This window comes from Xenopus tropicalis, chromosome 5 (assembly GCF_000004195.4).
Source record: "Xenopus tropicalis strain Nigerian chromosome 5, UCB_Xtro_10.0, whole genome shotgun sequence".
Lineage (NCBI taxonomy): Eukaryota > Metazoa > Chordata > Amphibia > Anura > Pipidae > Xenopus > Xenopus tropicalis.
This window is the reverse complement of record NC_030681.2, coordinates 119,538,404-119,566,312: the sequence shown is the minus strand read 5'-3', so window position 1 is coordinate 119,566,312 and position 27,909 is coordinate 119,538,404. Positions and strand designations below refer to the sequence as shown.

The following is a 27,909-nucleotide window of genomic DNA, read 5'->3' as shown; positions in this document are numbered from 1 at the left end:
ATTCCTGGTACTCTGTTTAAATTGTGTTTAAGTGTTGTATCAGTGCTACTCAAGCAGCAGATGATAGAAGCTCTCCCCTATGTCTTCCACTGAGTACTGAATACTTGACAGGGTGAGCTCCAATGAGGAGTAGCAGAGGTGCTAGTAACTGGAGCACAAATCTCCACTGGAGTAGACAACTGGTAGACGGGCAGACGAAAACCGAATCCACTAGACAGGCCGAAGGTCAGGACAGGCAGAGATCAGGAGTAGTAGGTAACAAAGCCGAAGTCGAAACCGGGAGTTCAATCAAAGGGTCAGGAAGAAGCCAAAGTCAGGAACAAAGGTACAGGTCAAACCGGAGTCACGAACAGGGACCTCTCAGTGTCAGTCAGGAAGGACAATCACCTCTCACTGGACTGTAGGCCACAACGTCTAATTAAATGTAATGCACATGCGTCCATTTGTGCGCGAAAATGCACCGAAGCGTGCACACTCAAGAATTCTCGACCAGCTGTTGAGAATTGTCAAATACATGGATTGATAGATGTATAGATGTGTAGAAAAACATGTCTGTTATATCATACAACCAATAACATTTCTAGTTAGCCAGCTCTACGTAATTGTTGCCCAAAACATTATTTATAGTGTGTGTTTCTTCTGTTTTTAAATTTACAAGTCAGAGGATTGATACTTAATAGTAGTAGTAGGTTGTCAGTTTGTCTTAGATATGCCTGGCCAGATATGACAACAATGAAATGAAAGCTTAGACTTCCTAACCCCCTCATTAGATACAGGTGAAACCAGAGCAGGGGGGCTTTCCTTACTATGGCAAGCACTGATCTACATATTCTCTCATGGACCTACTGGCCCCATCTGAACCTCCACAACAAGAGCTCTGTATTTAGCAGAAAAACCCACATATATGTATATGATGAACCCTGGCTCTTCCTTCTGTTGTACCTCAAGTGACCCCCAAGAAACGTGTGCTTATTGCACTTTCTGTGAGACAGATAGAAGCAAATAACACCCAGCTTATAATAATAATTAGTAATCCCAGATGATTATCAAATATGGATTTCTTGTCATAACAACAGGGTCCACCTTCTTCTTTATAATAGGACAAAAGTAATATGTGTGTAAATATGATTGCACATCAATATCTAATATATAATAATGATCATGAATAGTTTTATATAACATGTTGGATACCAAGCAATAGATTTTGGAACCTCTTGTTTTTAGGTAGGGGGTGGGGGTAATATGCTACTTCCCCTATATAATCAGGGGACTTTGGCAAGGCTTTAATAGTGGCACTTGCTGTATGTGCCACAGACCAGTCATTGTAGAGTGACTGTCTGAGCATTACAATTTCAAGTGGAGGGGACTCTGAGGAGAATACATTATCCATGTGTCAGTCGCTAGCCAGCAGACTGTGACTTGCATAAATGGCTAAGAACTGAATCAGAAGCACTACCGTGAAGGAGATATTTCATCTAGCAGAAACACTCAATGAACATTCATCTGCAGACTGGTTTAGTTAAACGCACAGGAGTGCTGTAGACAAATGAATGGTTTCAGCAGCAACAGCAGCAGCAGCTCCGGACAGCAGCAATGAAAACCAAACAAAGATTTGAAATCAGTTTTAAACATCTGTTTTGGAAACAAAAGCCCTTGCAAATATCATGCGTCTGACGGAAGCCAAGGCAAACGTGGGGTTTGATTTCCATACCGAATCTCCATAAAATCTGGGCTTCCCTGACGGATTTTCAATTAGCTGTGGGGAAGTTTCGTCACTGGAAAATGTTGGCATGAACAGTATGCGTATCAGTAATTTTGCTTTAATTTACAGAAATTATTCCGTTTGAATTTTGTTTTGCTTTTGATGCCATTCTCCAGGAAATCCTTAGTCTTCATTTCACCAGATTGTATGAAAATGTAACCTGCAATCCCTGGAAACTGGAAATCACTCCCTCTAAAGGTACAATCATGTTTTTTAGCAAGCGTGAGGCTCATGGTTTTGGTCTATTTAACCTCCTCTGGAAAGAACAATAATACACTACTTGCAAATATGGTAAGTATTTAACATTCTGAATTTTAGGATGTTTATTAAATCCTTGCCTAATCAAATGTGATTACTGAATTCATATCATAGGTTTAATATAAAATATAAACATTTGTATCTACATAAAATATACCTCCTGATATGAAAAAAACATTTGTTATAATTGTGCCTGTATGAGTTATACCTGTAGGAATCATTAACTTAGAATTGTTAAAAAGCTCAATCTATAAATTGTGCTTACATAAGAAAAGATTCAGTTTTACTAGCACAATCAGTACTGATTTTTACTGAGTTTTAAATTAACAGGTTTTTTTTTAATTGTCCTATTTTTGTGTATTTGCAATGTTTTCCCTGCTTTTGTCTTACAGTATGGGTTCATTAACACCTGCTTGAAGTCACTTGTGATAGAAAAATTTGGTGAAGAAACATGGGATTTATTGAGGTGATAACTAGCTTTTGTTTATCTGTGCTCAATGGGACTGTTGTTTTTATAGGGATTTGTTTTAATGTAGCATAGTCCTGTGGCAATTATTTCCAGGAGCTAATAGGCTATTCAAAGCACCTTTCCACATCCTACTGTGTAGCTTTAACAGCATACATTCCAGCTAATGAGGGTGAGGAGGATTATTTCAGCAATATACAGGTGTTAATGGTATCCACATTGTTTTCAATAAAAATGAACAAAATGCACTGGTAAAAATTCTCTTATCGTTATTGTTGTTTATAGAGTAAAATCATCTCCCACAGAAAGTCTTCTCCCAAAGGAATGAGTTTGGAGGAAGTTCAGACTGAAAATGAAGTCTGGGGTATACTTGGTAATGAGAGAGGGGATGTATGGTGCTGCAATATTTGCTTTGCACGTGAGTACATGAGTGTGAATTCTGAATATGACAGGTAACCAGTGCAGGGACTGGCAGAGAGGGGCAGCACATGTGGAGGAGAGATGTGTGAGTCTGGCAGCAGGCAGCATGATTGACTGCAATGGTGTCAGTTTTAGACAGGGGGAGTCCACAGAGCAAGATTTTATAGTAGAATATTGGGCATTTCTTGTGTGAGGAAGGGTCAAATACTGGGAATTGTAAAGGTGCATGAGTTTGGAAGTTTGGATGAGGGACATGATTTTGAGAGGGCAAAATCAAAAGTGATTCCTTAGCAGTGAACTTACGGAACTGGGGTAATATTGTTGTTTTCCACACTGATAGTGATGTCAGACCGGACACAGAAATGGAAGGTGGCATGATGACCAGTCCAGTTTTATCCATTTTGATTTTTAGACAACAAGAGGGCATAAATGCAGATAATGCTGTTAGATAGTTTGTGATGCAAGCTGGAAATGAAGGCAGGTTGGGAGAGGAAAGGAAGATTTGAGTATGTAATGATAGTAAAACGCAAATGAGCTGATCAGCTGTCCGAGATCAGTAGTATAGATTTAGAAGGGATCCAAAAATGGAGCCTTAAGGTATCCCAACAAAGAGAGAGGGCCTGGTGAGGAGGTGGCAGTCATATGGGAGACACAAAAGGATCAATTAGAAAGATAGGAAAAAATCCAAGACAGGGCAGGTTCTTGGGTGCCCAGTATAGACAGAATATGGAACAACAAAAGCATTACAGGCTGCAAATAGGTTGAGCAGAATAAAGATAGAATGGTAGTCTTTGGATTTAGGGACAAGTAGATTGTTTTCTACTTTCAGAGATATATCTCTAGAGATGTGGGATCAAAACAGATTGTAGTGGGTCTAGTAGGGAGTTAGATGATAGCAGCGTGAGAGTTTACTATATACATGCTGTTCCAGGAATTTAGAGGGCAATGAAAGAGGTTTGGTGACCATGTGTTTGAACAGTTGTGAGAATATGGTGGTATAAAGAGATGAAACAAGTGGTATAAAGTGTGAAACAAGGCTTAGAGCAAATGTGGGTGAACGAGAAGGAATGGAGTCAGGATGCAGTAGGATCAACAGAAGAGGTGACAGCAGAGGAATTAGACATGTCAGTGTTGGAGGATTTTTCCCAAAAGCTTTCTACCCTGAATGACTGCATTTGTTGTTTCTTTGTGTGTTTTGTGTGCCATAGTGTGTTATCACAGCATGGATGGTGCGGAGTAGTGGGTGCAGTGTTGTCTAAAATAGTTGTGGAGATTGTCTAATGTTGTAGCAAGTTCAGGGTTCATAAATAATGACATTAAGGGTCATTAACCTTACAGAATGCAGGTTGCAAAGTGAGAAAAACAGGAGTGCAGAGACCTGCCGCTACCCCCACAGACACATGTGTTAGGACGGAAGTAGGAAGGCAAGTAGCCATCATTCAGACACACAAGGAGCTGCAGAGGGCACAGACTGCAATGAGGCCCTGTCCTTATGGCCTCCCCAGAGTGAAGGTGCTTGTTAAGTGAGCGCTATAGGGTGCACTCTTGCACCCTAGCGGATAGGTACACCTACAAAGGAAAGTATAGGCTACTGAGTAAATGAGAGATGGTTTATATTAATGTGCTGAAGGTTACTGAGTCTGAGGACGGTGTAAGAGCTAAAGGATAATTGTTAGGAGATGTGTCACAGAGATGCTGATTTCATAACTCAATTTAGAAGGTTTTAAAATTTATGGCAAAATTCAAGATCAAACATATCAAAGATAAAATAATGTAAAACAACAGGGATGGGGGTGTCTTTCACCCCCATCCCACACCCATAAATATTGGTTTGCAGAACTCTTCTCATTGTGTGTGTGTTGGGAAAGTAGCCATGTCCTTGCCTCCTTTAATCCCCACCTTGTGTGCAGTGTGGTAGTGACCAATGGGACCAATAAATATTCCCTTGAAGGACCAAACTCGTTCCACAGACCTTCATTTGTACAACCCTAGGCTAGAGAATGTTGAAATAAGTTATTTGGTTCTTTATTGGTAGAAAAAGTAATAATAAATCCTCTATAACTTATAAACTTTATAAACTGATATGTATGACAGTTCCCTCTGTGCCTAAAACTAACATTTGAAACCAAGGGAAAGACGATTTAGAGATCTCCTTTTTATGATTTCAAAGTTCTCCCTTAGGGCATGTGGCCAAAAATTCTCCAGTGAGATCTGAATTAATTCATCATCTTTCTTTGCCTTTGGCTAATTCAGCGATGATGGAACTAGGTGATGAATTTTGCTCAGTGTCCTATGCCTCTTCCTATAAATACTCAATTTATTGCTTCAATCCGCAGTAATGCATTTTACACAAACATTAAAATAAGGCAGCATTTTCATACCTTTTAAATATGACATACATATGCTAAGCTATGCTATTTCATAACACTTGGTTAACATCTGGCAAAATCCCCATAGGCCCCAGTGAGGAACAAATGCCTGCACTCTGGGGTACAGGGTTAATAAAGGACAAGCATGGAAAGGCAGGATTCATACCAGCACACAGTTACCTTAACATTCACATAGAACAATAAATAACATTGAAATCTCCTTTTAACCCATTGTTCTTTTTCACTAATAACAGTCCCACCTTTTCCCCCACTTGATTCTTTGACCTTTTGCTATTGAGACCTCTAGGATTCAATGAATTTTATCTGCAGTTTTCTCCAAAGACGATGCGAAGTGTTATGCCCCTTGGTGTTCCAATTCAACTGTGCCTCTTGTTTATGCAGGATCCAAACTGGAGTGCAGGATACGTTTATGACATATGAAGTATACAAAGATGAAATAACACTGCAGCTAGTAGAAAAAGTCTGTAACATGTTAGGTAAGTCTTACTGGGGGGTTTTGGCATTAGATACATACAAGCTACCATGCAAACAATAGCAATAGGGGAAATGTAGAACATACAAAAAAAAAAAATATATATATATATATATATATCTCATTGCAGTCCCATTACAATTGTGCATACAAGTAGTTTGCCATAATAATTTTAACGAATGTTTCACACACTGTTTCTTTATTTCTTTACGCTAAATATTTGGAATTTTGTTTGTAAATAATGCAGATGCAATAGTGTCTGAGTGTCAGAACACTTCTCTAGGTATTTGATAATAAAAACTTTAATTCAAAGATTGTCTCTGGTAAGCTAATTTACAGTATGTTCTATAGGTATCAGCTGCATATGATGAATACATAGAAAGAGAGTAGAGAGAATAGAAAGAGAGAGCAGGAGAGTAAAATATAAAAGGGGGTCAGAAAGCAGAGAGCTATTTCTCTGGGTAATGACTGAAATATCTGAGTTAATAAACACAGATCACCCACACTTTTTATACAATGTCAAAGTAGAATGCCTCATATACCTTAGTGCTTAAGTTATTGACAGATGGTTTGACCATACTTGATGTTGTGCCCCCCTCTCAACAATGAAAAGAATCTAACTAAACAGCATGAAACCATATGTTTTCAACTTCAACCTTTATTTGCTTGAAGTTATACTTGCAGTTGCTGTTGTCCTTAAGTCTTGGTTCAATAGCCGTAAAATACAGCAAGTCATCTGCTTATGTATTGTAACATATCACATATTTATCCTTAATGCTGCCCTGCGCCAGTAAGGCTTTTACTGCAACAGATGCTAAGACTGAGTGATTTATATTTATATTTTTCTAAGCTTCAGACAGGTAAATTCTGCTCTATTCTTAAATACCAACATTACAGTAAACATAAGGTTTCCTAGTACCTTTATGCCCCTGCCCCAGCTTTCTGCTCTTGCAATGTTCAGCAATTGATTCTGTCACTGTAGTTTAGCAGCAGTTTCTCCACCGCCAATATTCCTACTGTGTTACAAGCACAAACTGTGTTAGGCTGGGTGGCCAGACTGGCAGTTTGAGTAAGGTAAGCACAAGTAGGAAGGGTATAATTTAAGTAGCATATGCCTGCTGTCCCTGAGAACATGTGTTAATACAAACAATTAGTATTCTGAAAAAACTGACATTATCAAAAGAGCTAAAAGGGGCAGGAGATTAAATAAATGATGTACTTTCTGTTGCGTTGGCTGCCTCTTACTATTATTGTACATTTTCTTTATCTCCAGATGTTTCCCCAGAGGCAGTATTGCGCCAGTTTGGGGAATATTTCTTTGAATTTTGCAAAAAGTCAGGGTATGACCACATGCTGAGGACTTTGGGTGGAGACCTTTATGAATTTATAGCGAATCTGGATGCTTTACACAGTTATCTGTCTCTCTCGTACCAGGTAAGGTAGGATGTCCTCAAATGCTTGGTTAAGGGTACAATTGTTAATTTCATCATATTAAAGCAGTAAATACTGTCCATTCTTCAACACTTCAACATTACAGCTCAAACCAAGTATATAGTATGTATCGAAATCTATATATGGAATAGCCACTTCTATTAATCCAAGTTATAACTTAAAGGACAACTAAAGGCCCAAAACATCTATATATTACTATATTACATACTATATATTTGTTTGTAATTTAAGCACGCAAACAATTCCACATTGCTGCAAGTAGTGTTTTAGAGGTTTTATTTTCGAGATTTTTATACACCTTTATTATGCACAGTGAGAATCAGAAAATTACAGTTTCTTGGTGACTTTTTACTGTTTTATAATAAAACGACTACACTGTTCAATACAAATTGTGCCTCTTAAAGCAACAATTCTATCAAAGCTTCCTAGATGTATGTATATACGGAGTGTCTTCCTAGAAATAAATTGATGAATAGACTCTATTCAATAGGTTTTAAATATAGAGGTCTCTTTTGAGACAGGGGGATCTCAAAAGATGAATGAAAAGATGTTTCAGAGCCTGGTGGCATTCAGCACATGGTAGTAAAACCGCTCTACTTACTAGAGAATTCTCAAGGATTGCTGAAAATTCTTGAAGTGATTTACTGTCCAAACATATATGAGTTCTTGGCTGAAGTGATAGCTTGATAAATACAGCCTTTAGTAGATTTGTATTAAGGGCATGTTTAACTGAGAAGGATTTGAAGGGATAAAAGCCTTTGCATGACTAAACTGGTAAAATGAATTGAAGAGGGGACATGTAATCTCTTTACAAATATGTTTAAGGACATTATAGAGGGGTAATTGGTTTATAGTATCCATACATGTCTGTTCATATATAGGCATACAATCTGATCTAGAAAACTCCATAATCTCCATTAAATAATGCACATTTAAAAAATGATTCCTTTTTCTCTGTAATAATAAAACAGTACCTTGTACTTGATCCCAACTATGATACAATTAATCCTTATTGGAGGCAAAACAATCCTATTGGGTTTATGTAATGTTCATATGATTTTTTTTTAAAATAGACTTAAGGTCTTAAAGAAAGACCCCTTATATGGAAAACCTTAGGTCTCTAGCATTCTGGATGACAGATCCCATATCTGTATATGCATGTAAGAGTGTGTGAAAAAAAAAATATATATATATATTCATTAAGTGAATGCACTCTGATAGTGTGTTTTTATAGGAAAAAACTTGCTACTGTTAACCTTTCTTTGTAAATATAATCTGTTAATATTTATTTACATCATATTTATCAAATAGTCCCCAGGAAGACTTAATAATTATTATTATTATTAACATTTATTTATAAAGCACCAACATATCCGCAGCGCTGTACAATAAGTGGGTTTCATACATTGGACATACAGAGTAATATATAAAGCAATCAATAACCGATACAAGAGGTAAAGAGAGCCCTGCCCAAAAGAGCTTACAATCTACAAGGAGGTATAAATAAACATTGATTAATAAGTTTTCACTGGTCACAGAAAATCGCTGGTTCTCGCTTGGGTGCATACATACATTTATAGAGAGTTACAAAGAATACCCAGCAATAGCCATGCTTTTTATGTAGATATGGAACTACAAGACCCTCCAAGCTTGGCAGATGTTTTGCAGGTATGACCATGTAGCAGAATTAAAGTTTTAACACGTGTCTTTCTACCAGTTGGTTTGCACTACAAATACCCACTTGACCTGTGCATGCTCTGAGCTTGGATATTCAGTTAACTGGCAACAAAAAGAGTGCTGTAGTTCCTGGAACCACGGAAGGAACTGGGGCTGACATACAGTACACACTGGTAGTGAACTCTGAGAGGTGCTCAGTGTGGGCAGTTACTTCTCATGTGTTTATTCCTGTTTCTGTGCCTCCTTTAGGCTTGGTGTAGATATGAGGTGTTTTAACTAAGTTTTTTTTTATGTGGTATGTAATTAATAAAGTAAGATTTACTATTTATACAGTGTAGGATTTGCAACGGTAACATTAAGCTGCACATTATTGTGCAGATTTTCAACATACACTGCTATACACTATACTGCACTATGTACATAACACCATAGAACAGCAAACAGACACACAACTGGGAAATTATAGTTCATTAAGTGCAAACAAACAAAGAACATCGGGAGAGAGGTGTTAGTTCCATGGAGCTTACAGTGAAAGATTCCCTTCTGATTTCGGTGCTATCTATGTTGCTAATGACCTACTGTATTTACAGAAGTGACTTACATACTCAACAAACTTTAGAAAGTGTGGGCACTAGGGGACTGCCTTGCCCTTAATTTCCCTTCTTGTATTAAAGAGATACTGACACCTGAAATTAAACAATTATTAAATCTATTATTACACTGTCTTGCAATTTTACCATTTATGTGACAGGGGTTGCCAGGCAACTCACAATGCCACATTGCTTATATTGTAACCCAAAAACTCTTGACTGTCCCATGGTACTCTTGAGTATCAGCATAAGTTTTTAAAATCTCTGGCACATAAAGAGTTATTCTTAGTTACTAATGTCTATTTATTTTGGATTTCATTTTATCAACATTAAATAGATGATATAAAAAAAAGGAAAAGTGAAACTACATCTAAAAATTGAATAAAGGGAAAATAATTTTCATATTTAAAACATTTTTATTTTCCTAACAACTATTTTTGACATCATGACATATGAATAGTTTTCCAACAATCACCTCCCAGCTAGGGCCCCCATGTTTTTGGAAAATAAAAAAATACTGGCCTTCCTATATTTTTAGCTTTCTTCCCTATTAATAACATTGGCACTGAGCATCAGTTTCGATGGGAAGGTGGCAATATTACTCCCAAAAGGGCTGTCCCTTCCCTGCATAGATTGTCAGATAATTAACACCCGATAGGAAGGTTAAGCAGATCTTTAACTGTATGTGTGCAGGATCTACCTGACCACACACTTACAAAGGTTTAAGCCTTATTGTCCCAAGTAGAGAGCTGTATAAACATGTGATGGGAGCAGCATCTTTATTGTAGGACTTCTATTCTACTTAATGGAATACTAGAACAGAGCCTTCTCACTCATATATCATGGCCCAAGTTAATATATTTATTAGGATAGCATACAGGGGAACAGCACCCTGTGTGGCTTTCCTATTGGCCCCTCTACTGAAAGGCAGTTCTCAGGGACTGCATGCTGTAAAGTCTTTACTTCCACTGCTAAAGGACTATGTTTCCCCTTCACATCAGGGCCCTTGTAATAGGTAGTTCATTAGGGTTCCTACACTAACCTAAGCATTCCAGCTATTTCCCTTACTGGCAGATTACCAGCCATGGCCATTGCACCATATTAAACTACTAGGCAGGGAAACCAGATGCCCAGACTTTCTAGCTTTACTGCCTCCGATTTAAATGATGTTAAGCCTGAGCTCCTTCTGGCTAGTCCTATGTTATAAGAACGATATAAGTTTATTTCTAGCAATGACATGTTCAGTGGATTCTGGAACTTAAACTTCTTTTCTTTTCCAAAGGATTTGTAAACCACACACTACTGGAAGCAGAGCTACTTCAAGTCCTTAGCTTAGTCAATTCATCAAGTCACACAGGAGTAAGCTGAGGGAGTGGTTGAATACCTAAAGGTGGCCATACACTTTCAGATTTTCAGATTCTTCTGATGAATGTTCAGATATTAATTGTACATTTATATGCAATGATCTAAAACTTACATTCAGACTGAGATTGTAGGATAAAGAGGATATTCTGAACATGAAATAGTTAGCAGGCACCAATCATATGAAAGTGACTTCCTGGAAATGCATTATAGGTCCCCCAAGGAAATCAAGGTTTCAATATAATATACAATATAATATAATACTTAATATAATACTTAATATAATACTTATATTTATTTAGATTTATGCATATTATTTACATAAGCGCAATTGTCATAAAGGGGGCTACAAGCTCAGATTATGGAGGCCGGGTGTGTGCTCCAATGTGTATATGTAGAATGAAACCTTGGGGGAACAGAGGACCCTAATATACATTTTGCTCTGGGGCCTATTGACCTATATTGTCAAGAATGTAACATCTATTTTCCTATATGGTCACAGGACTAGGAATGACATTTACATTTACAGAAGTACAGCAAATCAGGATAAGGCAACCTTTACCACTCTATAGTTATTGCTCAAATCTCACTTATTCTAGCTGTCTGTCCCTGTATTTCTTTAACCTGGTAAAGATTTCTGTCCTATAGTTTTGCTGGTTCATTACACTTGCTTAAGAATATTTTGTGCTGTGATGGTCTCCTACTGGCAATAATGTAGTTTCCTTTATGTGCAGGAGATGAATGCCCCTTCCTTTAGGGTGGAGATGAATGGGGATGGATCCATGCACCTGCATTATTATTCAGACAGAAGAGGCCTCTGTCACATAGTGCCAGGTAACAGCCTTCCCTGAAAGTTCTGAATTACGGAAAGGCCATCTCCCATAGACACCATTATAATCAAATAATTAAAATTTTTAAAAGTGATTTCCTTTTTCTCTCTGATATTAAAACAGTATATTGTACTTGATCCCAACTAAAATATAATAAAAAATAATCCTATTGGGATTTTTTGTAGACTTACTTTACGGAGAGCTAAATTGCAGAAAATCCTGTATCGAGAAATCCCAGGTCCTGAACATTTTGGATAACAGGTCCCAAACCCGTACTTATACAGTGGCTTGCAAAAGTATTCGGCCCCCTTGAACTTTTTCACATTTTGTCACATTACAGCCACAAACATGAATCAATTTTATTGGAATTCCACGTGAAAGACCAATACAAAGTGGTGTACACGTGAGAAAGTGGAAGGAAAATCATACGATTCCAAACATTTTTTACAAATAAATAACTGCAAAGTGGGGTGTGCGTAATTATTCAGCCCCCTCAGTCAATACTTTGTAGAACCACCTTTTGCTGCAATTACAGCTGCCAGTCTTTTAGGGTATGTCTCTACCAGCTTTGCACATCTAGAGACTGAAATCCTTGCCCATTCTTCTTTGCAAAACAGCTCCAGCTCAGTCAGATTAGATGGACAGCGTTTGTGAACAGCAGTTTTCAGATCTTGCCACAGATTCTCCATTGGATTTAGATCTGGACTGTGACTGGGCCATTCTAACACATGGATATGTTTTGTTTTAAACCATTCCATTGTTGCCCTGGCTTTATGTTTAGGGTCACTGTCCTGCTGAAAGGTGAACCTCCGCCCCAGTCTCAAGTCTTTTGCAGACTCCAAAAGGTTTTCTTCCAAGATTGCCCTGTATTTGGCTCCATCCATCTTCCCATCAATTCTGACCAGCTTCCCTGTCCCTGCTGAAGAGAAGCCCCCCCAGAGCATGATGCTGCCACCACCATATTTGACAGTGGGGATGGTGTGTTCAGAGTGATGTGCAGTGTTTTCCGCCACACATAGCGTTTTGCATTTTGGCCAAAAAGTTCCATTTTGGTCTCATCTGACCAGAGCACCTTCTTCCACATGTTTGCTGTGTCCCCCACATGGCTTGTGGCAAACTGCAAATGGGACTTCTTATGGTTCTCTGTTAACAATGGCTTTCTTCTTGCCACTCTTTCATAAAGGCCAACTTTGTGCAGTGCACGACTAATAGTTGTCCTATGGACAGATTCCCCCACCTGAGCTGTAGATCTCTGCAGCTCCCCCAGAGTCACCATGGGCCTCTTGGCTGCATTTCTGATCAGCGCTCTCCTTGTTTGGCCTGTGAGTTTAGGTGGACGGCCTTGTCTTGGTAGGGTTACAGTTGTGCCATACTCCTTCCATTTCTGAATGATCGCTTGAACAGTGCTCCGTGGGATGTTCAAGGCTTTGGAAATCTTTTTGTAGCCTAAGCCTGCTTTAAATTTCTCAATAACTTTATCCCTGACCTGTCTGGTGTGTTCTTTAGACTTCATGGTGTTGTTGCTCCCAATATTCTCTTAGACAACCTCTGAGGCCCTCACAGAGCAGCTGTATTTGTACTGACATTAGATTACACACAGGAGCACTCTATTTAGTCATTAGCACTCATCAGGCAATGTCTATGGGCAACTGACTGCACTCAGACCAAAGGGGGCTGAATAATTACGCACACCCCACTTTGCAGTTATTTATTTGTAAAAAATGTTTGGAATCATGTATGATTTTCGTTCCACTTCTCACGTGTACACCACTTTGTATTGGTCTTTCACGTGATATTCCAATAACATTGATTCATGTTTGTGGCTGTAATGTGACAAAATGTGGAAAAGTTCAAGGGGGCCGAATACTTTTGCAAGCCACTGTATATCCATCTGTGTTCATTTTTATTTGAGAGAAGAAGTCTCTGCAGGGTAAAGTGCAAAGGGTAATTATGCATGGGGCTCTAAGGGCCCTGGTTTTGGCCTTGCACCTAGCCCCCCATAAATGAGCCCACCATGAGATATAGGGGCTTATTTACAACTGTTACAGAGACAAATGCCTAAGTGCTAAGGGACAAAATGGCCCAAAACTGTTAGATGCATGAAGGCCATGACTTATAGGGCTAGCTTACTTTTTTTCCAATATAGACCTATTCCTATTCTTAGTGACTTGTCAAATGGTCCTCATTTTTTATTTTGAAATTGTTTCTGAATTTGTCATCTTCTGCCTCTAGTTAACTGCTAGCAAAAAACCTTTTGTTCTGGGAGGTTATAATACTATTGATATTGTCACCTTTTATTACATATTGGTTTGTTTAGGCCTTCTCCTTTTCGTATTCCAGTTGCTCACTCAAACCACTGTCTGGTTGCTAGGGTAACTTAGACCATAGCAACCAGATAGCTGCTAAAATTCCAATCTGGAAAAATACAGAAAAAAGCTAAATAATTAAAACCACAAAAAAAAAAAAAAAAAAATGAAGACCAATTGCAAACTGGCTCATAAAACCACTCTCTACACACAATACTAAAATAATTTAAAGGTGAACTACCCCTAAAATACGCGCCATAAGCAAGTGGTAAGTACACAGCTCCCCTGCACTTTGCATTCCCTGATACTCCCAAGTTTATCTGTCTAAATGATATGCAAGCTGGAAAATATTCAGGGAGACACTTGTGTGATGCCCAACGTCTGCCCCCTCAGCGTGCAGCATTTCTGGATCCAACCTATCCCTCTCTGTGGTCTGGATCACACAGCTAAAGGCAGAGAAGTGGATTTAGTGTGGATAGGGATGGCCATGTTTATTATGCTTTATTGTATGCTTGTAGCATGCACCGGTCAGGCTTTATTATTGTATTTGTATGTTTCATGCAGGCATTATGGGGGCTGTGGCAATGGATTTCTTCAAAACTGAAATTTCAATGGAAATAATCAGTCAGAGTGACGAGGAGGAGCGCACAGGGAAGAAAGAACATATTGTTTTTCTGGTCACACAGAAGCCAGCGTTCCCTCCAAAATGCCCCACTAAGCCCCCACTTGTATCCCGCGGCATTAAGAATAAGGTAGGGTAGTTCTGCTGTGAAAAGAACTTATGGAACTGCACAAATAAAATGTAATGTTTGTGAAGTGTTATTTATTGAAATAACTATTTTCGTTTGCCTTTTGTTTTTTGCCAAAACAAGGAAATATACTTAGCTTACTGTATAACATGGGCCTGTGAACTGTAACTAATGTATTTCACTGAATTTCCTAATATATTTCACTTGGAGTATGGTGGGTTCCAAAGCCAAAGGCCACAGTATGCCAGTATGTGCTGTTACAAGAAGAAAGGTTTTATTTGACCCTTTGTGCTCCAGCACTAATATTGTACACATAAAGCCCCCATTTTTAATACAGTAAATAGGTAAAAGTAAGAAAACTGTATTGCACATAGCGAATCCACAGCTTGGGGCTGCGGGAACAGCGCAACTATGCAAATCTGAATCTGAGTCACTGGAAATTGCACCCTTGGAAATCTCCCACTGAGCTGTCTATAGAAGCTAACTCTATTATATGGGAAATTTCAGGATACAAAAAAGATCTTTTTGACACGTGAGCAACATCCCAATGAGGGCTAACCCCGACTGTTGCTGAATCACGTCTGTCTGTCTAACAAACCTGCACTTAAATGCTACCTGCTGTTACTGTCTGTCTGTAATCAGACTCTGCACTTGGGCTGCACCGCTCTGCTCCTTCCTTTCTTATTCCTTCCCTGCACTGTGTACTCTTTCTATTGCCAACAGTGCATTATGGTATAAGGGGTGATGCTGTAGTTATATATATATACTCCCCTGAATTATGTATTTATTGTAAGTGAAACAGAGCACAGGTGGTGGTTTTATAATGTCAAATTATGCCTCTGGCCTTCATAAAACATGTCCCAAAGCCTGATATTCAAAACCATGACTTTAATTTCTCTGTCAAATTACTATGGCATTGGCTAAGCACTGTTTGTTTATGGGGAACTTGCCCAAATAAATCATATATATATATATATATAATTGGTTGGCAGATGTTGTGCATTTATAATAAAACAGGAAACATTTAACTGACTATAAGCATTCTTTTGCTTGATTCCTGCACACATAAAGTCCTGTCGTGATTTGTGCCTGGTATTTTTCACTGAGGGCTAGATATAAAAGTGCGAACATTCAAAATAATCAATAAAAAGGGAGAATTGTGTAATGGTTTTTTTTTGGGTTGTACATTATACTGTATAAATGGCTAACTATTACAAACACTATATTGATTTTATTAGAAAGATACATAAATTCTGAATACTTGCCCAGAGTGCTCAGATATTAGCAGAACTGTAGTACTGTATTTTTATCATGGCTTCAGTGCCATTACAGATATGGCCTGTAGTGCTTTGTGTATTTGTAGCTGCTCTGCATATAGCTAGAGATGTAGCGAACTGTTCGCCGGCGAACTAATTCGCGCGAACATCGGGTGTTCGTGTTCGCGCAAATTCGCGGACTTTTGCCGATGTTCGCCACTTTGGGTTCGCCGCGGTTTTTTTTTGCGCCGCGTTTTTTCGCCTTGGTTTTTCCGCCGCGTTTTATCGCCTATGCATATACATAGGAATAGCTTGCGTTTTTTTTTTTGCGTTATTTTTTGGCGGTTTTTTTTTTGGCGTTTTTTTTTTTTTGCGTTATTTTTTTGCGTTTTTTTTGGCGTTTTTTTTACAAAGTATTTTTCAGAGAAATTTTTGCTTGATCCCCCTCCTGCATGCCACTGTCCAGGTCGTGGCACCCTTTAAACAACTTTAAAAGTTGTTGAAAGTTTTCTGGCCAGAAATGGCTTTTCTAGGTTTTAAAGTTCGCCTTCCCATTGAAGTCTATGGGGTTCGCAAAGTTCGCGAATATTCGCGAGTTTTGGCGAAAGTCCGCGAACGGGTTCGCGAACATTTTTGGCGATGTTCGCAACATCCCTACATATAGGAGCAAACAGGTTCAAAGTGAGAAAAGCTCTGCTGTTTCTTCATGGTAACTGAGTACATTATATATAATGTAGCTGTCCTGAAACTACATAATAAGAAACCAGTTATGAGTCAAAAACGTAATGCATGTTCATTTATTTATTGAGAAAATTTTTCTGTAGCTCTTTAAAGAGGTTGTAAAACCAATCATAACATTTTGCATATTAAAAGCAAACAGACCTCTAAAGATCGGTGCTGAGAATCCCAGAAATGTGCAAGGCATTATGGGAATGGGAGTGCTAAGTTGCTTAGAAATAAATTGATTTCATTATGGAACATATTATATTTGGGTTTATAGCTACTTTAATCCAGAGTAAGATAGCATTACTGCCAGGCTTAACTGTTTCTCAAGCACCAAAGGGATTTATGTTGATTTTTAAAAGGTATATATAAGGAACTTCCCTCTGTACAGTAATGGGAGCTGCGAGTATGGGGGACCCTTAGGATTTTCCTTTGCCTGCAAATATTGCAGAAAATAACCAAATCATACTCTGTGGGTTTTATAAATATTGTACTTGTCCATGGACAAGCTGTGGATGTGGGCTCAGCATAAAGGTCAAGTAAATTAAGATTATAAATGTTTTGTTGTTGTGGATATTCCTGGAATTAAGCATGGCAACATCCTTATTTTCATACATTTGTAACATTTTTACAAAGTAGCTTTAACCCAAAAAAGCCTGAAAACCTCTGAGATGCTCAGTTTCATTATTAGTCTGCTCTGGCAACATTGGCTTACTAAGATATACATATATGCATCTGCTGCATATACCTTTGTACGTATGAGTGTGATAAAAATGAAACATTGATGTAAATATTAATTAAACCCAATAGAATTTTTTTTTGCCTCCAATAAGGGGTAATTATATCTTAGTTGGGATCAAGTACAAGGTTCTGTTTTATTATTACAGAGAAAATGGAAATCATTTTTAAAAGTGTGAACTATTTGATAAAATGAATGCTATGGGAGATGGCTTTCCTGTGATTAGGAGTTTTCTGGATAACGGATCCCATACCTGTACTATACTGCGGTGATTTTCACATTTGAAATTGCCTCTAGTGTTTATAAAATGGCTCTTGTGTTACCTGTTTATGGCTATTTTCTGGAATATTTACTACTTTTTCATCTTGGCACAGAGTTTTGAGAACCCTTATAACAAATACAGAGACAGGAAAAACCAAGTATCTGTCTGTCCTGTAAAGAAGAATCACTGGGCAATGATAAGAGGCATAGTTCAGCTTGGAAAAGGTACAGTTTCTTAATAAATGTTCTATTTATTGTTCACGCAGTGTATATGATGAGATACTGTATGCTTATGAGGTATCTAACCTAAATACAATGACAACTCATGATATTGATCCTACATTAGCAAAACACCCATGTGGTACATCTCTGTGGCATTTAGGCATTTTAGCCTCCATAGGAGGGGTACAGTCACATTGGTACAAGAGAATTAGGAGGTTTTCCTTAGGCTTATAGACACCATGATTATGTAGGTGCCCATACTGGCATTGTGATGACACCAGGTCATGGCAGTCAGCTCCCAGCAAGTCAACATTCTGCACACTACTGCCCAAAACCTAGGGGCTGATTTACTAAGACACGATTTCGAATCCGAATTGGAAAAATTCCGATTGGAAACGAACATTTTGCGACTTTTTCGTATTTTTTGCGATTTTTTCGGCGTCTTTATGATTTTTGCGTAAAAACGCGAGTTTTTCGGCGTCTTTGCGATTTTTGCGTAAAAACGCGAGTTTTTCGTAGCCATTACGAAAGTTGCGCAAAGTCGCGATTTTTACGTAGCGTTAACACTTGCGCGAAACGTCGTGCCTTTTAAGTTTTAACGCTACGAAAAAGGCGCGACTTTGCGCGCAAGTGTTAACGCTACGTAAAAATCGCGACTTTGCGCAACTTTCGTAATGGCTACGAAAAACTCGCGTTTTTACGCAAAAATCGTAAAGACGCCGAAAAACTCGCGTTTTTACGCAAAAATCGTAAAGACGCCAAAAAACTCGCGTTTTTACGCAAAAATCGTAAAGACGCCAAAAAAAAAATCGCAAAATTACCGATCATTACGAAAAAAACGCAATCGGACGCATTCGGCCCATTTGTGGGTTAGTAAATGTGCCCCTTAGTGTTACTATTACACAAAAGCAGATGAAATATAGAGGAATAGAAATTAAATGTAGGATTTCTGTGCATTATACAGGATAAACAATAATGTGTTTTTTGTAGGTCGAATGTTAAGGGGATTTCGTCCTGTGTATCCCAAGGATTTGTGCGTTGATGTTGAAACCTTTTGCAAAGGACTTCCTTTCCACATTGTATTTGATGAAGAGGTACAACCCTTTGTTACCTTAAATTATGTTAGTCATAGTTTAGCCGGTTATTGAGAAGGAAAGAAAAAAGAATAGGAAGACAGAGTGAGAAAGGAAAATAAAGATAAGAGAAAGAGAGAGGCTTTGCTTTTATGCTTTTCATACAGTAGGCTAACATAACCCACTGAATGCAATGGTTCTGTTCAAACATAGTTATTTTGATAACAGTTAACCCAGCTCAGCAGAGGCTGAATTAATGGAAGGGCCAGATTCTATGTGATGATTATAAACATCCTGCACTCAAAGCAATAATCTGACAAGTGCAATCAGTAAGTGGTTAAAGTGCTATGTAATGAGGTCCTACAAGTCTGCCAATTACAAAGCAGTAAAAAGCAACAGGTGCAGAAGTAAAGGAATCGGACAACTAAATGTATGGATTTAAAGAGTTATTTTGAAAAATCTGGTGAATAAGGGCAAGAGAGCTTAGGGGCCCAAGAGTGTCTAGTATTCATTCCAAGAGCACTTATCCGTATTGCAACTCTCTCTGGGTAAAAAATATCACTTGGGGTGGCTGCGGGTCTCTGTCCTCCTAAATATAATTCTTTGAAGCACAAAGACAGTGTGCAAAGTGCCCAAAAATGTCTTGTGAATGCTCATAAATCACTCATGTTGTGTTCATTATTATAGCACTGCAATAATAATAATCAGTGCCTTATCTTGATAGAAAGGCACACTTCAATGTGAAATGTGGTGCTTATGGATACAGATCTTTACTAATTCCCATATGATGTGTCAGGGCTCTGTCTTTATTCTGCCTGTGGCAACCACCAGACAACGATCAAACAATGTTTGTTTTCTTTGGATTTTGATATTAATCAGTGGCTTGATTCACATATTTGTAATTATTGTGGGTCTTTTTAGTGTAATCTCAGTTTATATTTTTTATCACTTAAAGCTGAGGATCAAGCAAGCTGGTGTGAGCATCCAAAAGATAGTTCCTGGGCTCCAAACCACTGGCATTCGATTAGATCAGTACTTCAGCACTGTGCACCCAGAGGTCACGCTAACTATTTCCAATGTCAGAAAGTTTATCAACAGCCAGTTTGTATTCCGCACGAAGAGAGAGATGATGCCAGAGTCCTGGAGAGACCGCCCAATGCTTGAGTTGAGAGGTACACGCTGTAACTGATAAATAGTGCCAATAATAATAGTCTGGGCAGTCTATATAACATGTTGGGGGTGAGCACTGAGTCTCCAGACCTAGAGAAATGCTGGGAATGTAACGTCATCCCCTTTTAGTAAATGTAGCCTTTTGCACTTCTTCTTTCTATCAGTATCTAATATACTTTCTGTATTATATTTTCACCTAGTGTAAATGCAAACTGAAAAAAAACCTATTGTGTGGTATTGGTGATTTAAAACAGGTGATCAAAGCTAGCCCAAGCAGTGAAGGGTGTTTCTTCATCATTACAAACACCATGTTGGCCATTGGGCTTAGAAATGCCAACAATATGGCCGCTTAAGTATGCCACTTCCCCCCAGCCCAACCCACAAGAATACAGTGCTGCCTAACTGTATTTATTGTGCAGGTCCTTGTTCTCCATTCAGTAGTGCAAAAACTGATAGCACTAAAGGTGGAACAAAGAGCAAAATGAGATGTGTATTGACTTGTTTTTTGCACTTTGCACCTGCTCTACTGTTGGTAAGAGCACCCTATAGTTTTTCAGTTTCAGATGCAATATTTGATGAATCTGTAATTGTTGATTTTTTTTTGACAATTTGAAGGATTTACATCTTAGGACCCCGTAACCCATAGAAATCAATGAGTCAGAACTAACAGACTTGGCCATACATGGGCCAATAAAAGCTGCCAACTGGGACCCTGAGTTTACAGTTCATTGGCTTATGTATGGAGCCCTCAGGACATCCTGCCCAACCAATATCTGGCGAAAAAATGTCCAGATACCTATAGGACAGGTTTGAAAATCCTGTCTGGCAAGATCTGCATTTGGTGCATTGATGTTGCTCCAGTCCATTGGGTCTCCATAGGATATGCTCATTTGGTGACTTTGCCAAATGGAAATATATTTAGGTGTATGGTCATCTGTAGTGTCACTCTTCACTCCCCCATATTTGCATAGTAAATTGTATTCATTAACAACTGTACCACATGGAAACTTGTAAAGGTTTACTATTAATTGTACTTTATTATTTGTACCAAGGTCAAATGATATGGATGGAAAAACTCGAGTGTATGTTATACTTGTGCTCTCCTCTGCTACGAACTTTACATGAGCTGGAAGAGAGGCAGATGCACATCTCTGACATAGCCCCACATGATGTCACGCGTGATCTAATTCTGCTTAACCAGCAAAGACTGGCAGAAATGGAACTATCCAATCAGCTCGAGAGAAAGAAAGAAGAATTGAGAATCCTGTCCAAACACTTAGAGGAAGAGAAGAAGAAGACTGAACTGTTGCTCTATGCCATGCTTCCAAAGCATGTGGCCAACCAGCTGAAAGAAGGCAAGAGAGTAGAGGCAGGTAAATACAGAAATGTGTGATCAGCAAAGATCCACTTTAGAGAATATGTTGTATATTATCAATTCCATGGTTGTAAAGTGGGAAGTCTAATAAATTATTATAACTCCTTTAAAATGATTAAAATCGTTGTATTGTGAATTTCAAACTGTTTCCTGTAGGTATTATTTGATTACATTAGCACAATTGATAACACTGTACATGCTGTAAATCCTTCATTTAATTCACAGGGGAATTCAAGGAATGCACTATATTGTTTAGTGATGTTGTTACCTTTACCAACATTTGCGCTCAGTGCGAGCCAATCCAGATAGTCTTTATGCTGAATTCTATGTATCTTCGTTTTGACAGACTGACAACTGTCCATGATGTTTATAAGGTAATATTTAGTTAAACTCTTACCTTTTGAAACTTTAATGATATTTATTTTTATAGCAGTTTTCATTAGAATGAACTGAGCTTGTTTGTCTGAATCATATTAAATGGAAATTATTTGTTAGTTAGAAAGGATAAATATACCAAGAATTGATTTGAGCTGCTCTGGGTAGAATCCATTCAGCATAGCTATGTGGGAGCCAAGCCAAAGCCTGAAAGTGATAACATCAAATTGCTTTGTCAGGAAAAATGCATATTGGTGATGATGGAGGTCTGGTATTTATGAACAAGACACATGTCCATATGCTTCCAAAGAAGTAACTTCATATATTGATAAAGGCACACAGGAATCTTCCTTTTCACTCTCTACATAGCACTTGCAGTCCAATATTTTTGCTTCATCCCCAAAGAATGTTGCAGACTAGGATTCTTTTCCACAGATGATGACAAGATGGTCTATTTTTGCAGGTGGAGACAATAGGGGATGCCTATATGGTGGTGGGCGGTGTACCGGTGCCTGTTTCTTCTCATGCAGAAAGAGTTGCAAATTTTGCACTAGGAATGATCCTTATGGCAAAACAAGTAAAAAATCCAGTCAATGGGAATCCTATACAAGTAAGCCAATCGTTTTTCTTTTATTCCTGCTAAAAATGATTTTTCTAGAATCAGGCAAGAAAGCTTTCTTCACAAAATGCTGGGTCTCTTTTCTTATACTTGCTCAGTTGTTCTTTGGCCTTCTTTTCTAGGGTAACATGCGCTTTCATTTACTGTTTTCAATAACTTTGCTACAGCTTTGTTACACATGGATTAACAGTTAAATATAAAATATGCCATTTACTAACCTCCCCTAGTAAAGGGAATTGAGTAATTGATATTTGCTTTCCATATACTCTTCCTGTACAGTGTGCCCTGATTTTGTGATATTCCATTTGTGAACTAAAAATACCTACACGTTCTGATCAAATGGCTAAAAATCTGGAGGCCTAACAGCTAGTCACTACTGGGCTGCTTCTTTTCTATCGGTGCTTAGCTTCAATATCATGCGGTATATTCTCTAAGTGGTAAAGCAACACTTAATATTTTTAATATTCTTATTGTTAAATAATATTGGGGTCCTGACAATTATATCACTTTTGTACCAAACCTATGAGAGCACCTGGGTAAGTTGCATGAATGACCCTATTACTCTGCAATAGGAGTCCACAAGCTCCATGGTGCAGGGGATGACAAACACATTAGGGACCTTAGGTGTCCTATGTACCTCGGTGTGATATAGGCTGTGTCATGTAGAATTAAGAATGAACAGATTATTGTCTGTTCTGCATTAATGAACAATATAGTTAGAAACCCAAGTGATGCATCTGCAGCATTTGCAGAAGGCAGCAGCGTTGTACCATCTTTACACCTGGAAAACATGTCTGGAATGTTCAGTGGGGTTGCAGCCAATCAAGGACAAAACTTTGGTTCTGTTGTTTTGCTTTTTTCCATGAAGATTCGAGTTGGTTTACACAGCGGCCCAGTGTTAGCCGGAGTGGTTGGAGAAAAGATGCCTCGATACTGCTTATTTGGGGATACAGTTAACACAGCCTCTAGGATGGAGAGTCATGGGGTTCCCAATAAGATTCATATCAGCCCAACTGTGTACAGGTAAAAGTAAATCTGAAGTAGAGCACATACAAGTTAGTGTGTATCAAATCAGAATACTCCGATAAGAGTCTTAAAGAGATAAAAACACCTAGCATGTTTTATTTGGCTATTCTGTTTTTAGTCTATGGTATTCAGACATTTAGTGATTGCAGTAATTGCACTGGACATTAAAGTAGCCCAAAGTGACAAATGTTTCTCCATTGACTTGCATGGGGATTGTCTAAAAGTATCAAGTCATCTATTGCTAAGAGAGATGCCTGCTATAGGTATAAAGAGTTAAAGCCACTTGTCTTGCTACATAACCAAATAAAGGCTGAAAGCCAAATGTTTTTTTGTACATGTTATGGGACTCTGTGATGACTTGGTAATGAACCCCCTATTGTATAATATAAGGATATTGCAAGTCACTGGGGAATTCCACAACCACATGAAGACCAAGTGCTTTTATTCAGGACATCCGATGTAACTTCTAATATCCTCATATTTTACAACAGGGGGTACATTATTTATTGTAATACACAGGTGTCAGTGAGTCATATGACACATCACTAAGCACCATTTACTTGGATATAATTTACAGGATATTCATGGCTCAAGTGTAAATAAAAATGTCATATTTAATTAAAGCTCAGCATAGAATTAATTTATATGACTTCTAATCAAAGAATCATTTCCCAGGTACCTTAAAGGTAAAAATTTTGAAATGACCGAACGGGGAGAAATTGATGTGAAAGGAAAAGGCCGAATGCGCACGTACTTTCTGATTAGAAACTCAAGTGCCAAGGAGAATGAGATATTGGGTCAAGCAATAAAGGAGACAGATTCAGGACGAGCATCTTCTCAGTCTCTTCTTGATGACACCAGCAAAAGAAATGTGCAAAGAAATTCCCCAGGAGGTGAAATCTCCAAAAAAGACAAGTCTATTATAGGGGAAATAGCCATCCCCTAACTAACAGAGCGTGTATTTTGTTTCCACAGAAGCACAAGAGGATGATATCCATAAAAACCTCCCTGCCATACCAATGCAGTATGCTGATAGTCTGCAAGGCTTGGACAAAGGGGGATGCCAAGAAGTAAAAGAGCTTAAAGGTAAATACATATCAAATCATTACAGATTTCTGAATACGAATCTCACATCCATGAATGTCTGTGCTACTGTATCAGTAAAACTACAGCAACCCAATGCCTTTAATGTACCATTGCCAGTGTCATTGTGATCTGGGGAATGCCACCTACCTCTAAATATTATAACTATTAACTCTCAACAAATCAGGAATTTATTCTGTAATAAGAGCTAATGGGCTGAAGTATCAGTTTGCTTCTTTCTTAGAACAAACGCCTCCTCCTGTCTATACACGTAACTGGCCAGTTTCCTGCTCCTCTCTAATGGAGCTTTCTCTAATAAATCCTTGATTGTTAGGAACAAATCTGTAGAATTCTTTGCTGGGTATAACATTAACACTCAGCAGCTTGATCTGATTCTATAAGTAAGGAATCTTGGGTAAGAATTACAACTTATTGTAAGATTTCAGTTGCTGGAGCCCCATTATCTATGCTTCCGCAGCACCAGAATCTTAAAGGAAAACTAAAGTTTAACTAATGAAGTAGACTAGAAATGTTGAACATTATGTTTGGGGTTTCTGTACCAACCCAAGGCAACCACAGCCCTTTAGCAGGGAGGATCTGTGCCTCCAAAGATGCCCCAGTAGCTCCCCATCTTCTTTTCTGCTGATTCCCTGCACATGCTCTGTGCTGCTGTCACTTACTGAGCTTAGGGGCCAACTCACAATATACTGTGTATATAGAATATAAATGTCACAATATAAGGCTGATTAGTAAATAATACAGATTATTACTGCATGGCAGCTCTGAAATCAGTGCAATTAGCATAATAAATTAATAATCAGCCCTGTAGCATCAGCTTCTATGACATGCCAGCCTCATTTTCTGCTTGATAATTCACTATGGCCCCTAAGCTTTGCTTCTCAACAGTTGCCCAGAGCCCACTGAGCATGTGCAGTGTCACTGACACTTCTAACAGTTTTCAGTATGGTGACCCCCTGTGACAACTTTAAAGTACTGGATCATTACTACTACAGAGATGCTGAACCTTTAGGTAGGTTCAATAAATTCATATATAAAATATGGCATTTCTGTAATATGCATTTGTAGGGTTTATTTCCTGGAGTTTTGCTGGAGTAGGACTGCTGTTCTACTGTATTGTGTGAAGTCTTTGAAGAGACCATGGTTGATAACAGTGATTTCACTTTCTAAATTCAGACCTGCTGTAATGCTTTGCCTTCCTAATTGGAACCAATGTATATCTGTCATGTTCAGGAGGGACTGTCCCTTCACACTTCCATGTCAGATAACTAACACTCTTGTTAACAATAACCCCTTTCTCAATGCCCCTGTGGTGTTTTCCTCTAGCTATTGTAACCAAGCAGCTCTAGATTACCCATGCTAATCATCTCATATTCACTCATTAAAAGCTCTGGTTCAAGTAGAATTAAAATGCTACCTTATCGCTGAGTACATCGTAGTCTTTGATTCTAGTTAGTAGAAAAAGTGTATGAAATGTTCTATTATGGATCTGAGTTTTTCTACTCTGTACAATAATGATGGACATATTGCAGGCAAACAGAGAAGCTATGGGAGTGTGCCTAGTGCCCAGCGCTCAGCAGAAGAACCTCTTCCCGATCCAGTTGCTCCAGACAAGGACAAACCCCAGAACAGAACTGTCACGTCACATTTCTGTCTTCTACTATAACAGGCCCCGGATGCTGCACATTACCTAAAGCAAATACATGAATCCCACACAAAGAAACTGTATTTGAATGTAAATTTCAGCTGCAAATATAGTTGAACGTGACTAAAATGATCTAAAGCAGGCCCCACTAATGAAATGGACACACTTGTTCCTAGCTGTTTCATGCTTCATTAGTACAGCCAAGTAATGCATGGTATCCTGGAAACACAAGCATTAACTTATTAACCTACAAAGCAGAAAGGGAGAAAATTAAAATCAACAAACGTAGAAAAATCAACGAATTCTCAGAGAGCACATGCATTGTGAAACACTTTCATATATCTGGTCAGATATCTATTGGGCAGGTTTGAAATTCTGTATAAGTAGCCAACATGGGCAGAGAATCACATGCTCGGTGACCTAGCCAGATGAGCGGATCTCCATGTGTATGGCCAACATAAGGCTCCATTGAACTCAAAAGAATGGGTGTGGTTTTGTTTAGACAGCAGATAAGATGGCCGAACATATCAAAACATATAGTAAACAAACTGCAATAAAAATAAAGCATTTTACATGTACAGGATAGAAGTAACTGGTGTACCAATTCAAATGTACTTTTCTGGGTTATTTTGGTGTTACTAGTCTTGTAAACTGATCAATTTTGAAAGCAATAAAGTTGTGTACAGTACACTGTATGTTTTCATAGGCTTTGTGTTAATATCATTCTATACAGCAGATCAATGATTCTGTCAGTTTATTATCTGACCACCAGAGGCCCCTGCACTCTAAAATCAACTGGGTATTTTAATAAAGAACAGCATGGTAGCTCCCATTAAATGAATGAACAGATATATGCAGATTTAGGAGGCTCCCTTGGCAAAACAACCTATCCCACCACTCTTACCATTTATAGAAATATAAAGTGATTGTATGACCCACTTTCAACTAAACAGGGTGTATTTTAATTTCCATGCTTAAAAAAAAACTTCTAGCATGGCTGCTTTTTGAGAAGGAAACCTAGACGTTGAGCAGTGGCCGGAAAAAAAAGGTGGGGTGTTTTAATTATTGCAGTTCCTCTAGTCCCACTGAATAGACTGGCACAGTTCTTTGCTCCTCTGATCCCACAAGGCTCAGCCAGAGAGAAAAGTAAACCTAACAAAGAGGGGGTAACAATTTTACCTGACCATAATCAACTCCCATAAATTCCACTCTGATTTCTCTTTCAGTTAACTGAAGTTGGACATACATTAAAACAGGGCTGTCAAACTGGAGGACTGTGGCCCCCAGCATATAATAGTCCAACCCCAAACACAAAAAATAGGTCCACAGCATGGACATTTTGGTCTTTGCCTGATTTGTCTAACCAAAATAGGGCTGATTTACTTTGTTGCCCTGTACAGACCTGTCACTAGAGGACATCATTACAATACTACAAGTCTGTGCAAGTATGGTTTTTAGGGCAAAGACACATGGGGCGATTAGTCACCGCAACTACGATTGTGGCAACTATCACTCAATTAAGCCACCATATGCTAAAATACAAGTTGCTGCAACTAATCGTATGTATGTATGTATATCTTTATTTATAAA

The 27,909-nt window shown here is 38.4% G+C and overlaps 1 protein-coding gene across 1 annotated transcript; it reads left to right on the top strand.

The window, feature by feature from the left end:
• The first annotated feature begins 1,314 nt into the window (after nt 1-1,314).
• Nucleotides 1,315-27,007, top strand: gucy1b2. Its single transcript, XM_018094434.2, has 16 exons — nt 1,315-2,053; nt 2,413-2,486; nt 5,678-5,772; nt 7,042-7,202; nt 11,584-11,683; nt 14,550-14,737; nt 17,827-17,938; nt 18,926-19,029; nt 19,964-20,180; nt 21,231-21,551; nt 21,779-21,927; nt 22,392-22,538; nt 23,416-23,570; nt 24,249-24,466; nt 24,549-24,659; nt 26,207-27,007. The coding sequence occupies exons 1-16, from the start codon at nt 1,994-1,996 to the stop codon at nt 26,338-26,340; spliced, it is 2,346 nt and encodes a 781-aa protein (XP_017949923.2). The 5' UTR covers nt 1,315-1,993; the 3' UTR covers nt 26,341-27,007.
• The last annotated feature ends 902 nt before the right edge of the window (nt 27,008-27,909 follow it).

Bases quoted from the DNA above. Each gene is read 5' to 3' on its own strand.
- gucy1b2 (XM_018094434.2), top strand. From the start codon at position 1,994: ATGGTTTTGGTCTATTTAACCTCCTCTGGAAAGAACAATAATACACTA. The intron at 2,054-2,412 runs GTAAGTATTTAA...TTTGTCTTACAG, and splicing joins ATACACTACTTGCAAATATG to TATGGGTTCATTAACACCTG. The intron at 5,773-7,041 runs GTAAGTCTTACT...CTTTATCTCCAG, and splicing joins AAAAGTCTGTAACATGTTAG to ATGTTTCCCCAGAGGCAGTA.